This window comes from Jatropha curcas, chromosome 5, assembly GCF_041381405.1.
Source record: "Jatropha curcas cultivar XTBG-Jc1 chromosome 5, XTBG_Jcur_1.0, whole genome shotgun sequence".
Classification (NCBI taxonomy): domain Eukaryota; kingdom Viridiplantae; phylum Streptophyta; class Magnoliopsida; order Malpighiales; family Euphorbiaceae; genus Jatropha; species Jatropha curcas.
The window spans coordinates 25,701,311-25,714,145 of record NC_143155.1 but is presented as its reverse complement, the minus strand read 5'-3'; the positions used below and the strand labels follow the sequence as shown (position 1 = coordinate 25,714,145).

Here is a 12,835-nt window from a genome sequence, read left to right as displayed (position 1 = left end):
TTAATCTTTTTAGACTTTTCGAAAGTATTTCTAATTAAAAACATAAAATAATATATTTAGATATTTTTGACATGATAATCATTTATATTTTTAATAAAATACTAGAGTAAATAGATAATTATAGAGAAGTGTAAGGAAATTAAAAAAATAAACACCTAATTTTGTAACTAAAATTAAAATTAAAATATTAATAGAAAAAAAATTGGATTTAAGATACAATAAAAACTACCTACAAAATTTAAAATTTTTAATGATATAACCAAAAAAATTATGAATTCATAATAATTTATCGAAAGTTAAATGGAGAAGGAGAATTGCCCACGGTGTATATATATATATATATATATATTTGAAAAAAGAAGATATTACATGCATCATATATCACGATGTTAATTGAAGTATTTTTTTAAATTGTCTTTTCATTAATTGCACTTTTAAATGCTATTTTAAATGCCATAAATTGTTTTTTATTTTTTTCATCTATCTTAAGTTACAGGTCACTTTATTTTTTAAAATTATAATTGATTTGTAAAATAATTAATTTATAAATTTTCTAATATGCTCATATTTAATTTATTTTCTTATCAATAGTTTTTATAATTAATTGCATCAAATAATGTAACATCAAATTTACTCTGTATAGAGAGAGAGTAAAATTTATCATTTAATTATATTATTAAGTTTTTAATCTGTATGAAAATATAATTTTTTTTTCCTTTTCTTTGATAATAAGGTTTTGGTTGAATGATAAAACTGAGATAGAGGATTCAAAAGACAACAGGAAGACAAAGGAAAATTATCCTTCAATAAACAGAAAACTTTCTCAATCATTGATGACGGGAAATTTTTCCATCCTAAATGGAAAATTTTTGTGTATGAACTTCTTTCACGGTACTCGCGGTCGTTTAAAAGACGTCGTTTTTAATTGAACAGCGGTAAAACGATGTCGTGCCAATTATTTCGCTTGGCCATACATTCATTATCTATAAACAGCTCCTCTCCCACTCGGTTCAAGAACTTACAATTGAATAGATTTTCTGGTTTTCAAGCAACATGAACTCACTAATCTCATCGTCTCTCTGCAACTGCCACATTTCAAAACTACCATTAACGCGCACCAGACTTAGATACGGACATAGATATAATTTCTGTAATATTAATGCCCAAATACCCAGCAAAAACTTGAAAATAAGTGCTAATACAAATGAAGTGGATACACAGACACTGGAGGAATCTGAGCAAGAGCTGGAGCAAGAACAAGAACCAGATGAGGCAAGCAAAGTCTCTGCTCCTGCAATCGACAAAGAGCTCAAAAAGGTTGGTTTGAGAAATTTGGGTTTTTCTGTTTTTTTTTTTTTTATTGCATATGTTTTTTAAAATTTATCTGCATAATTAAACAGGCTGTTCAAAAAACTGCTGCTACCTTTGCACCAAGAGCTTCTACAGCTACCAAAAATCCTGCAGTCCCAGGAACTGCTTTATATACAGTTTTTGAGGTTCAAGGGTATGTGTCACTGTTGTTAGGTGGAGCACTTTCTTTTAATATCATATTTCCATCAAATGAGCCAGACATATGGAGATTGATGGGGATGTGGTCTATTTGGATGTTCAGTAAGTCTTGCTTCCCTCTAATTCTGAAATTATGAGGATTTTTTTTCTTGCACCATTTCTTCAACTTCTGAGATTTGTCTTGAACATGATTGTGTTGTTTACTTGTATGTTTAACAAAAGGCTCCACAATTACATGGAATCTTAATTATTTTTGCAGCAATCCCTTCATTACGAGCTAGAGACTGCTCCAAGAATGAAAAAGAGGCTCTTAACTATCTATTTCTCCTTATCCCTTTAATCAATGTTATAATCCCTTTCTTTTGGAAGTCCTTTGCTGTTGTATGGTCTGCAGATACCGTAGCCTTCTTCGGAATGTATGCTTGGAAGGTAATAATCCTCGTTTGTTGCTTATTCAAGAACATCAAATTTTGATATTTACTTTCTCTGTTTTGATCATCACAATGAAATGTATGGGTTCTGCAGTTGGGATGGTTACAGAGAACAGAGTAAGAACTGGTTCAGTACTTTCTGCAATTTCTTTGATTGGATCGACTGAACCAATCGTATTTTCTCTGGCATGGATCGGACAAAAAATCACTTCTCAAAGATCAGAACTGCATACGTTACAGCCAACAACATGATTGCCAGTTATTGGGAATGACAGATTGATCGACTGTATTTAGGGTCTGCATTTTATACTCGCTTTTACGTTTTTGGAAGTTGATACGCTAAGGCGGAAACATGTATACAGGATTATGAAGCTCACTGTATTAAACAATTTGTAATGGCCTAATTTTGCTATATTCAAAAGAATCATAGCAAGAGCAAGAAATTATCAGAAAACATACTAGGATATAAAAAGAAATGAACATAGAAACAAAGTTCTGGAAGCATTCCCATAAGCTGATTCCAGTAAACAACACTAAACGTGGAATGAAGGGCAACACTAATAGAGGAATCTTCAAAATTTTGAATTACAAATTTGAAAATGTTTATTTACGTAGAAGTTCCAACCATTCCTGGTGGAAAACGTAATAATACAGGGAAAGAGGGGCAGGAAGTCAACTAGTCACAAATTGGGTGGATACTATTATATCTATCTGTATATATCAAAATTCCTTCAAATTTACTTACAGATCTGAATGCCACCAAAAGCAGCACATGTATTCTCAATCCTCATTCCACCAAGGTCCAGCTGTAAAAACAAGTCGCCATGTTGTTAATAATCAACAATGTCGCAGTTTTTCCAAACAAATTGTACAAGTAACAGAACATATAGAAGATACATACAACTGCAGATTATCATACAAATCCAGCTACCCACAATAGGTCGTGCTAACCACAGAAGTTATCCCAAGGCAAACTAAACTTATTATTCTCCTAAACCTTGTTCATTACAAGAACAATGAATTGCAAAAGCAAAATCAGCATTACTTTGTCCTAGTATATCTTAGTCATACGTTGGAGAATATTCAAGTTTACTGGATCCAATCTCTTTGCTCAGATAAAAACCTGCCATGAAAAAGCATCTGGTGGTTTTTAGTTTCTACACAGATAGCAAGCCAAAAAGAAAAACCCACATGATTCATGGACAATTAAAAATTTATTCCATCTCTGATAATGATATTGATATTCATAATCATGCCACTAAGAGCATTTTGTTTTCTATTGGTTCAACTCTGAAATCTATTTGGCCAATGAAATTAACAACGTATTTTGGTTTGAAATCCATTATAAAATCGAGGCAGCGAGCAAATATATAGACCTGAAAATGCTTTAAGCACCAGAATATAATTCGTTCTACATAATATGAACAGAATGAATTGTTGAATTATTTTAAATGCCTCCATAAATAATGCTTACCTCTAAAAGTACACCAACTCTACATGAAACTCTGATTTCACTAAGCCAAGATTCTTCTCCAAAGCAGACCACCACCTAATGATGACTCGTTCTTATATGTGCTCATCTTCACTGTCCTCCTCATAGTCCGAGTCAGACTCCTCACTCCTTGGTTCTATGAGAGTATTCATGTCAAATGATGGCATTTCCATCTCCTCCATGTCAATGGTCTCATAGTCCATTCTTTGTTCAAACTTCTCATCAGAACAATTAAGAAGCCAAGAAAGTGAACATTTCAGCCCCTTCTTTGAAATTCTTTTATGTCTTGGCTTTATAGTGGACTCAAGAGCATATGTAAAGAATGCTGGGAAAGTAACCAAGTCATCCAAAGGTCTTTCCATCTCCATTTTAAAGTAATCAAAGCTAAGTTTCATAATGTCAATATTCAAAGCAAGCAACTGAGGACATCCCACAACCATCTCCCTTACCTGTTGTAAGGAGAAACCACAATCCTTAAGGAAGTCCACATGCTTAACTATAGGTATTCTACTAAGGCTGACGACCTGTGGCATCTTCTCCACAATTCTGGCAAACTCTTCTGAACTCAACTCAATAACAGAATGAAGTAAACTCCATTGACTCTGAAGCTTTAACTTCAGGTCAATTCCTATAATCTCAGGATATTGTGCTATCACTGAAGGAAGTGAGACTTCTCTTACATTGAACTCTAGAAGGGATTCAACATTTGGTTTAACCGAGTCCTCTAAACCAAATCCAAGGATGTGTGGTCGCTTCTCTATCAATCTGGCTACTGCTAGTCTCGGTATACCTAAACTTTCAAGATACTCCACAAAAGGCTTGATCACCCGGCCTACTCGCATCCCCAAAATCTCTGGGTACCTAGTTAAAACACCTCCTATTTCTCTCCTTGCCACCCCAATTCCAACCAGATAAGCCACTGATGTGCTCATGGTCCCTTCAAGCTTGAATCCTAGAAGTTCTGGGTACCTCTCAAGCACCCTTGGAATATTATTTGGCTTTATATCCATACCTTGAAGATATTTAACCACTGGAGCAAGGTCTACGACAACACTAGCATGGAGGACTTGTGGGTATCTTCTTAAGAATTCAGTGAAAGAGGATTTTCTAACTCCCAGCTTTCCAAGATAGTCAAGGACAGGAATCATGTTCTTTTTCACACTACAACCAAGAACAAGAGGATAGTTGTTTATGTCTTCGATTGTGAGACCTAATTGGAGGAGAAAATCCACACGTTCCCTCATAACCTCAACCGTCACAGGAAGTTCCAATCCATCAAGTTCATCAGGAACAATGTCAATACTACGCAAAAACTCATAAACTCTGGCACGATTTGCGACTTTCTGATTCTTCATCTCTAACAAACTAGGATGGGAATACAAGGATGAGGAACCTCCTTGCTTCTTACCGAGACGAACATTGCTTGCCTTGGAAATAGATGAATCTAAAGAGCCGGATGTGAATGTTCGTTCAGCAATAGAACACCGAAATTTTGTAATGAAGCCAATCCTCTTCAGGTGACTAGGAATCCTAAGAGTTGCCACAGATTTCAGCTGCTGTTTATGATATATAAGGATAGGTAAATCTGGATGTACCAGCAAAAATCCAGGTCTAGTAATGCCACCACAGCTTCCAATCTTCATTATATGTTCAAGAAAAATCTGCAAAGAGAAAAGCGAGGTAGGTGGTTATGATCTGCAAACTGATGATCTTCCCTATACTGCACAAATTATTAAACCAAAAATCCAAACTTTTGAGCTCTGTTCTTGGGACAAAAACAAAATCTATACCAGTTTACAATACCATCTGCGACCTAGCTGAGATTGATCCCCTATTCTAGTTTTTGGCGCTATTGGTCATACTAGAAAATATATGCAAGTTTGGTCTAGATTGAACTCATGAGTGAAACATTAACACTGTCCACTTCTTTTCCTCAAGTCAGGCCTTCAAGTGTAACCAATGGCATTGTATCAAACAGTTCAACTAGTGACCAATAAAACAACGATAACCATTTTGGATATGACAAGTAGATATTAGTTAGCAGAAATAATGGAGGATAACATAAAATAATGGATTCTGAAAGACTAAATAAATAATTAAAATATCAAATCCTCAAAACACCCAATAACAAATTGAAATCCTAGAACTCAGTTGAGCTACCAACACGAGCTTTCTTTACTAAGGTTAAAAAGAAACCTAATTTCTGTTACTTTCCTACACTTCCACAGTTTATAAATAAGCAATACTTCTCACCCTAACAGCCAACTAAAGGAAATGAAAATTATCCTTGAAAAATGTGAAAACTAAACTAACATTTTAAGAGCTTTCTTAGCTCACTTCATCTTCTTAGCAATTAAAAAGCAACAAAAAGAAAAGCAAAAACTTTTCACTCGTGTAGCTGTTGAATTAGGAAAGGATGTTAATATCTAAATTCTGAATCAAAAGATGGTGAAGAAGAAGATTACTGACCTGTTAGGCAAAATCAGCTCAGAATGACAGATGCTGGTAGCCAGAGGTGAAGCTTTGGGTTAGAGAAAGAAGGGTAAGGTTTTTGGGCTCACCAATGGCTTCCTTTTCTATTGTTTTATCATGCAAACTATTTTTTGCAAACTACCCCGCAGGTTATGAAAATATCCCTTATTCCTCCTAACTTTATCTCTTTTCAATTATACCCTTCTTTTGGAAAACGCTGATTAGCTGAAGGCCCATTTTAAGATCCATCCAGAAAACCCAAACTGGTACCACACGGTCCACACCAGCGTATATAGATTCTCTATGGCAGAGGTCCTGGTGCTTGCAAGTGGCAAGAACGATTCTGGAGTTGGAAAATACAGTGACCTGGAGTGGAATTAGCGAGAAAGATGGCTTGTCAATGGCATTTCTTAAGCTTTCTCTTTATAAGTTTGCTTCTATTCCCTGCAACAACTAAGGCTTCGAAATGTTCAATCAGTGGTGGGTGAGCTTTCGCTTATATTCTCTGCCACAACAAATTTATATGCTTATTTTTAGAGGGATTGAATGTATCGATTCGTTTTGTGGCCGTTTTCAATTACAGGGTTACCGCTCGTGAGGAATATTAGTGAGCTTCCTCAGGATAGTTATGGAAGGGGAGGTTTGTCTCATATTACAGTTGCCGGTTCTGCCTTGCATGGAATGAAAGAGGTAGAAATTGAAAACTGAAATCTATCTGAAATTTTATTTTTATTCAGTGAATGTACATGAAAATCAATTATTGTATTAGAATTTTAAGGAGATTGTTCATCTGTGGAAAATCTAATTTGTTTTGAAATGTTTCTTTCTTTTTTTTTTTTTTGTCAAACATTTTGTGGATTTCATAGGTGGAGGTATGGCTTCAAACATTTTCTCCAGGTTCACAAACCCCAATCCACAGACACTCTTGTGAAGAAGTTTTTGTGGTCCTAAAGGGAAGCGGCACTCTCTATCTTGCTTCAAATTCACATGGGAAGTATCCTGGAAAGCCGCAAGAACATTTCATTTTTGCCAATAGCACGTTTCATATACCTGTCAACGACGCTCACCAGGTAAGCATTTATTTGTAATTCTTTTGGATGGATGCGAACTCAATCTGTATTATGTTATGGGAATCTGCAGTTTAGTAGTATTAGTTTGAAAAAATCAGGAATAGTGCAGTTCTTTTGTCCGGTTCTGTAAAATTTCATAACTCCTTAATCATTTAAGCTAGCAATTATTGGCTTTGGCTCATGTTCCATATCTATTTAACAATGGGGAGACCGGTCTGTTAGAATACAAAAACAGGAATGGCCTTTTACCTTGCTTAGTTTCAGCATGCTGTTGGACATGGTTTGCACCTAAATAGTTTTGCAGTCTGCTTCTTCTTGAGAAATCGTAGAAATACCACTTCCAGTAATCTTTCTTCTTGCCCCAATTCTCTATTGGTTGCTATAACAACGGTTTCTATTGTTGAAGAAATTACTTAATGCGGATAAACCAAGTAAAAGGCAGGACTGCTCACACTTTTGTTAATCTCAGTTAGTCCAAAACAATTGATCTCCTGATATTTTGCATTGTCCATGCTTTCAAGCTTAGCTGAACATATTTCAAAGCATTTGGAAATAAATATTTGAATCTTGCTTGGAACCTAAGTTTTACTGTCAAACCCAACATAGCACTTCTTTTTTAATTCTGTAGAGAATTATCCTTCTATTTGTATTGTATGATCTTTTTTAATTCAGTTGTATTTTACTGCTTATGTGCCTACTATTTAACTTAAGACTCCAATATAATTCACATGTTCCTGGATTAATGAATGACCCTATTGTTTCTCTTCTTACTGAAGTGTCTACTCTTCAACATGCTGAAATTTAGTTTGGTCAATCTGTTTCATTCCTTATTGACCACAAGGTATAGTGATTCGAGCTGTTGTTTTGTGCACTCTGTTACTTTATTTTCTTGTTGTATTTCAGGTCTGGAACACAAATGAACATGAGGATTTGCAAATTCTTGTCATAATATCTCGTCCACCTGTCAAAGTGTATGTAAACAGTAGCTCTCTTCTGCCATCCTCTTAGACTTAATAGTTATCAGCATTTTACTGCTATTTGTCTCTCTTTTTGTTTTGCTGTTAGAATGAAAATCTAACTGGTACCTGTCATGCTGTCACATCTTCCTGTGTTCATTAGTTAAATATTTGCATTTCTAGCCATTATCAAGTAAAATTTTATGACTCCCAGTTCCTTTCGGTTTGGCTCTTTAATCTGATAATTTTGATTGCTCCACTTAATGCTTGTTGTAATTGCAATTTTTCAAATGCTCTGGTTCCTCTTGTTCTATTACATCAGTGCTCACTGTAGCTTTAACTTCTCATATCTGTGTCTTCGATGGATAGTGCATGGAAACTTTCACAACTTTTATCTCCTTGTTTATGGGAGAGGGGAAACTATTCATTTCATTATTGCAAAAAAACCATCCATTCTCAAAATATGGACAGATATATAAGATCGAAGTTCACCTGATAAGATGAAGCTCAACCATCATTGTAAAACCCACCTTGGCACTGCTTCAGGGAAAATATAAAAATGTTACTCTCTCTATTGCATTTTCCAGAAAATGTTTTGGGTCTTCTATTGCAGGTTGCAAACATATTTCTTTCTTTTCTTGTTATCATTTTATACAGGATGACACTTTCAGAACATCACCTTATGGTTTCAATAGTAAGAATGTATGCCTATATTGTGGTTTTCCATGTATTTTTGAGGTCTCATAACAAGTTCTCATAATGAATTTTGAACTCATTTCAATAGTTGTTGCAACAGTCAGGTACTTCGAATTTTCTTTTCCTATCAGTTTATTATGAGGGTAAAGTTCTTGCTTACAAGGGCAAATAGTCTATTTGTAGTGCAAATGGACAGGTTGAATCACATATATGATCTAGCTCTTTACAAAGCTTGTAACGCAAAAAATACACCTTTTCTGTGTTAATATACTTTGTTAGACAGATCTTTTCTCTCCCTCTCAACCGTATTTTTTTTTTGCTTCCAGGTTCACGTACGATGACTGGTTCATGCCCCATGTTGCAGCAAAATTGAAGTTCCCCTACTACTGGGATGAACAGTGCCTTCAACTTCAAGCTTCTCCAAAAGATGAGCTTTAATCACAAACCTTACTTTTGAACTTTGATTACACGAGCATAGTAATTCTGTTGTGAACTGATAAAATACTTGATATGAAAGTTCACTTAACAAAGAGCGGAACAGAGATATTCTTGTTTGTACAACCAGAATCTGAGAATGTAAAGTTGTATATTCTAGTTAGACTGTCCCTAACAAGGAGTGGGCTTTGATTCTGAGTGATCATTGCTTGGACAATAGCTGAACAAAGGCTGCGTGCAAAACAAAGTGTGTTTGTCTTGAGGTCACGTGCAGAAAGAATACGACAGCAATAGGTACATTGAACGTGTTTCTGGCATATTCTTTTAGCTGAGAAAGAGAAACTAGTGTACGCAAACTTCACTTCCAATAACGGATAACATTATAGGGTGATGATTCAACAGCCCAAAAGCCCAAAAACCATTTCTTTTTTGTTAAAAATCAAATTCATGACTAAAGACAATATATTAATGCAATATTGATATACACTAGATCTCATTTCATGTCATGTTTGTTCGATTTAGCTATTAATCTGAGTATAATTAATCACCTCTGGTTCGAAAATTTATAGTTTTAAAAAGATACTCCAATTCATACATAGTTAGACTGTTCCCTTCCCTGCGGTTTACAGGGGCCAATAGGCAATGCTTGGCAATCAAACATGACCGGGCAAATATAGTATATTGCCAAGGACATTTCCATGATTCTGAACGAGCAATTCTGTTAATTGCGCTAACCTGCAGTCTCCAGATGACAGCCAATACATGACATTTCAGTATATGAGAATAACTCGACTCCAAGAACTCTTGACAAATTGAACAACATCATCTCTTCTTTTTTGTCAACAAACTGCGGCGTTCAGCCTCTTTTTCTGCTACCACAACATGGAACTCTGACCCAAGCATTTCATCTATACCAAGATTCAACATGCTACTCAAGTTGACAGTCTCCAGTATCACTTCTAAAGTTAAACTGAAGCCTAAAGTTGACAATACACGGATAGCATTTGCAATGCGGCAAATGTTCTGCCTTGTCTCAAGAGGTACATCTTCAGAAGCTCTACTGGATTTGGTATTTTGTTCTTCAGTATTGTTTACTTGATCTTCTGCCACAATATCTCTGGCATCAACATGTTCACCAACCCATATAAATCCATTACATCCAAGTATTAAGTCAACATCATATTGTACTAGATGATGGAAATGCTGTTTTTGTCTTTTCACAAGATAAGGAGGGACTGTCAGCAATTGACCCTTCTCAAGCTGCAACACACAATAAGTACAAGTAACAAAATTAACACAATTCTATATTTAACGAGAGCGGCTATGTTTTTCCTTTTATTTTTTTATTTTTCCCACAAGGATGCACTAAGGAATTCAGTCTTAGATTAAATAAGATAAGCTACATGAAATGAAAGCTAAGTTGTGGGATCAAATAAATGAATCAGTAGTTTTTTGGCAACAAGAATTCAAGAAGAACCAAAGGAGGAATAGGCATTAGCATTATAAGTGGAAACCTAAAGCATATAAAGTACCTTTCCTTTTACTGTAATCCAGAATGGTTGTTGTAGAAAACTGCTGTTAATTATTTATTTATTTTTAAAGTACTCAACTTCTACACAAGTAAACTAGAAATCCTGTTGTTATGTTTCTATCCCTTTTTTGGTTCCCATGTTTAATTTATCAAGATATTGAACTTAGCTCTATATCAAACCTTTCCATACTTCTGACTTCTTGCTTGCAGTTGTAAACTACCATCATTCTGAAAATTGCGAACTTCAGCCTGAAAAGGAAAGGAATGACTCATAATATTAAACCATGCATTTTTTTTTCCCTTGTGGTGACACATTGGATTGTCTTATAAAGCATTATCAAGACAAACAACGGAAGGACACAACGCTCTATACTTACACAAATAACATCATTCTCCTCGAAAACATTGCGCATGTTGAGTTCATCAACAGCAGTTCGCCGTCTCTAGCAATCAAATTTGAGAAGGCTGCACATGTTTAGTAAAGAAAGAAAGCAACAAACTACTCTATCTCTTCAATATAAACAGATATTGCAGATGTTTTATGCTTCATATAGTCATGCTCAATGTGCATCAAAATATTTTTATTATGAGAGAAGATTAATATACAAGCAAGCATCTGAATTGAGACCAGTCAACACCCGAGGTTTCATAGGACTACGAACTAGAATTGGTTCTGGAATTAAGATGGAATCTCAATCAACCACAAAATCACACTGTGTATGGAATGAGCCAGGTCATAGAAATGAATGAAATGCTTGGTCTAGAGCCCAAATGATAAACTACAGTAGCTTGCTGCTTCTCAAAACAAGAATGGATTTAGATAACTAGTACTGCAAACAGATTCGTGATCAGGACATGTATATGAAGGATTTTCATCATTTCACATAAAGCTCCTTACATGGCCTTTAATCATGAAACAAGTTACCATCAAGTATAGATGTCTTATTTATTCTCTCTTATGTTTCCAATAATATGGCTCTCAACCAATCTTGCAACACAATGAACAACTGCACACATCATAATGTGAAAGCAAAAACAATGACCAATACATGGAGAATTATATTAAGAGAGATATTTGATACCTGAATACCATCAGGTAAGTTCATGGAAGAAAGCATTAACACAGCATCTTGGTTGAAATTTATGTCCAATTTCCATCGCTTTTGGGCAACCTGGATGGTGAAGAATTAGTGGATACAATTAAAGAGAAAAAAAAAATGCTCCATTAAGCAAATTCATTAGTCTTCTAAATAATCAGATGAAAATATTAAGACACATAAAGCTTTTCCATGAGAAAATAAAATGAATGCATTTTCCATTAGTAATCATAATCAACCCTTAAACACGAAAGATCATAACATAACATCATGTTCCTTCCTAATCATAATTAATTATTACCTCAAGGACACGGGCCACTACGATATCCCCGATCTCTGGCTTATATCTAAAATTAACAACAGTATTGAATTTGTCATAGTTAGATGAAATTAATATCAAATCCTTTAACCAACAGTGACTTAGCTCTGATCAATGGACAATTACAAAATCATAAATTTGGTAATGAATGCACCTGGCGCGCAAAGACCGTACATAGACGAGCATGTTAACGCGCTCTACAACTCCACATATCGTCGCCACCATTTCACCGTCCCGCTCCGCGGTTCCATGTCCCCTTCAATTTAGTAAAAAACAAGTTACTCGAGATACACAAATCGAAAATGTAACATGTAAAAGGATAGAGCTAGGGCTAGAGAACAGACTTGAGAATGCTGTCCTCGAGGTTAATGGGGATAGTATCGGCGACGGTGACGGAAGCTTCGGAATTGACTTTGGCATGTAAAGATTCAAGCTGTTGCAGAGCTCTCTGTAATCTTACTTTTTGTGTTTGATTTAACGGTAGCTGTATTTCTCTCATCTCTCCTTCCTCTCTTAACTCCCTCTGTATTTCGTCAATGGAGAAAACCCTTAAACCCTAGTTTTAACTAAAAACCTCCCTATCCCAAAATGGTGTAGATTAAATTTTGACATGGGCCTTAAATTGGGCCTTGGTTATGTTTTCGTATAATGAGCCCATTAGGCCTTGCACATCTTTTTTTTTTTTTTTTTTACCATAAGTGTCTTGCAACTCTATTTTGTTTAAGATGTTTTACAACTTATTTTTGAGGTCAAACTAATTTCATTTTAAAATTTCTCTCTCCATAAATATTATTTTATTCAGACTAATTTCATTTTGAAATTTGCTA

At 35.1% G+C, this 12,835-nt stretch overlaps 4 protein-coding genes across 6 annotated transcripts; 2 read left to right on the top strand and 2 right to left on the bottom strand.

Moving 5' to 3' along the window:
• The first annotated feature begins 1,003 nt into the window (after positions 1–1,003).
• RPH1 (resistance to phytophthora 1) lies at positions 1,004–2,364 on the top strand. The gene is made up of 4 exons (XM_012236918.4): positions 1,004–1,317; positions 1,401–1,611; positions 1,769–1,938; positions 2,035–2,364. Exons 1-4 carry the CDS (start codon positions 1,054–1,056, stop codon positions 2,059–2,061), a joined length of 672 nt encoding a protein of 223 aa, XP_012092308.1. The 5' UTR covers positions 1,004–1,053; the 3' UTR covers positions 2,062–2,364.
• Positions 2,365–2,480: 116 nt separating this feature from the next.
• BSM (Mitochondrial transcription termination factor family protein) lies at positions 2,481–6,053 on the bottom strand. 3 transcript variants are annotated; one of them, XM_020685344.3, is made up of 4 exons: positions 5,902–6,053; positions 3,415–5,093; positions 2,842–3,063; positions 2,481–2,746 (listed from the first exon to the last, which is right to left on the bottom strand). In XM_020685344.3, the coding sequence occupies exon 2, from the start codon at positions 5,073–5,075 to the stop codon at positions 3,507–3,509; it is 1,569 nt and encodes a 522-aa protein (XP_020541003.1). In that variant the 5' UTR covers positions 5,076–5,093; positions 5,902–6,053; the 3' UTR covers positions 2,481–2,746; positions 2,842–3,063; positions 3,415–3,506. The 3 variants fall into 3 exon arrangements, with proteins under 3 accessions (XP_020541003.1, XP_012092310.1, XP_012092311.1); XM_012236920.4 differs by lacking the exon at positions 2,842–3,063; XM_012236921.4 differs by lacking the exon at positions 2,481–2,746 and having other exon boundaries at positions 2,748–3,063.
• A 113-nt stretch (positions 6,054–6,166) lies between these two features.
• ABP1 (endoplasmic reticulum auxin binding protein 1) lies at positions 6,167–9,290 on the top strand. The gene is made up of 5 exons (XM_012236917.4): positions 6,167–6,384; positions 6,488–6,594; positions 6,771–6,974; positions 7,878–7,945; positions 8,953–9,290. The coding sequence occupies exons 1-5, from the start codon at positions 6,294–6,296 to the stop codon at positions 9,062–9,064; spliced, it is 582 nt and encodes a 193-aa protein (XP_012092307.1). The 5' UTR covers positions 6,167–6,293; the 3' UTR covers positions 9,065–9,290.
• A 322-nt stretch (positions 9,291–9,612) lies between these two features.
• Positions 9,613–12,570, bottom strand: RRP4 (ribosomal RNA processing 4). The gene is made up of 7 exons (XM_012236916.4): positions 12,353–12,570; positions 12,163–12,264; positions 11,991–12,036; positions 11,675–11,764; positions 10,970–11,035; positions 10,773–10,841; positions 9,613–10,321 (listed from the first exon to the last, which is right to left on the bottom strand). The coding sequence occupies exons 1-7, from the start codon at positions 12,505–12,507 to the stop codon at positions 9,884–9,886; spliced, it is 966 nt and encodes a 321-aa protein (XP_012092306.1). The 5' UTR covers positions 12,508–12,570; the 3' UTR covers positions 9,613–9,883.
• Positions 12,571–12,835: the final 265 nt, after the last annotated feature.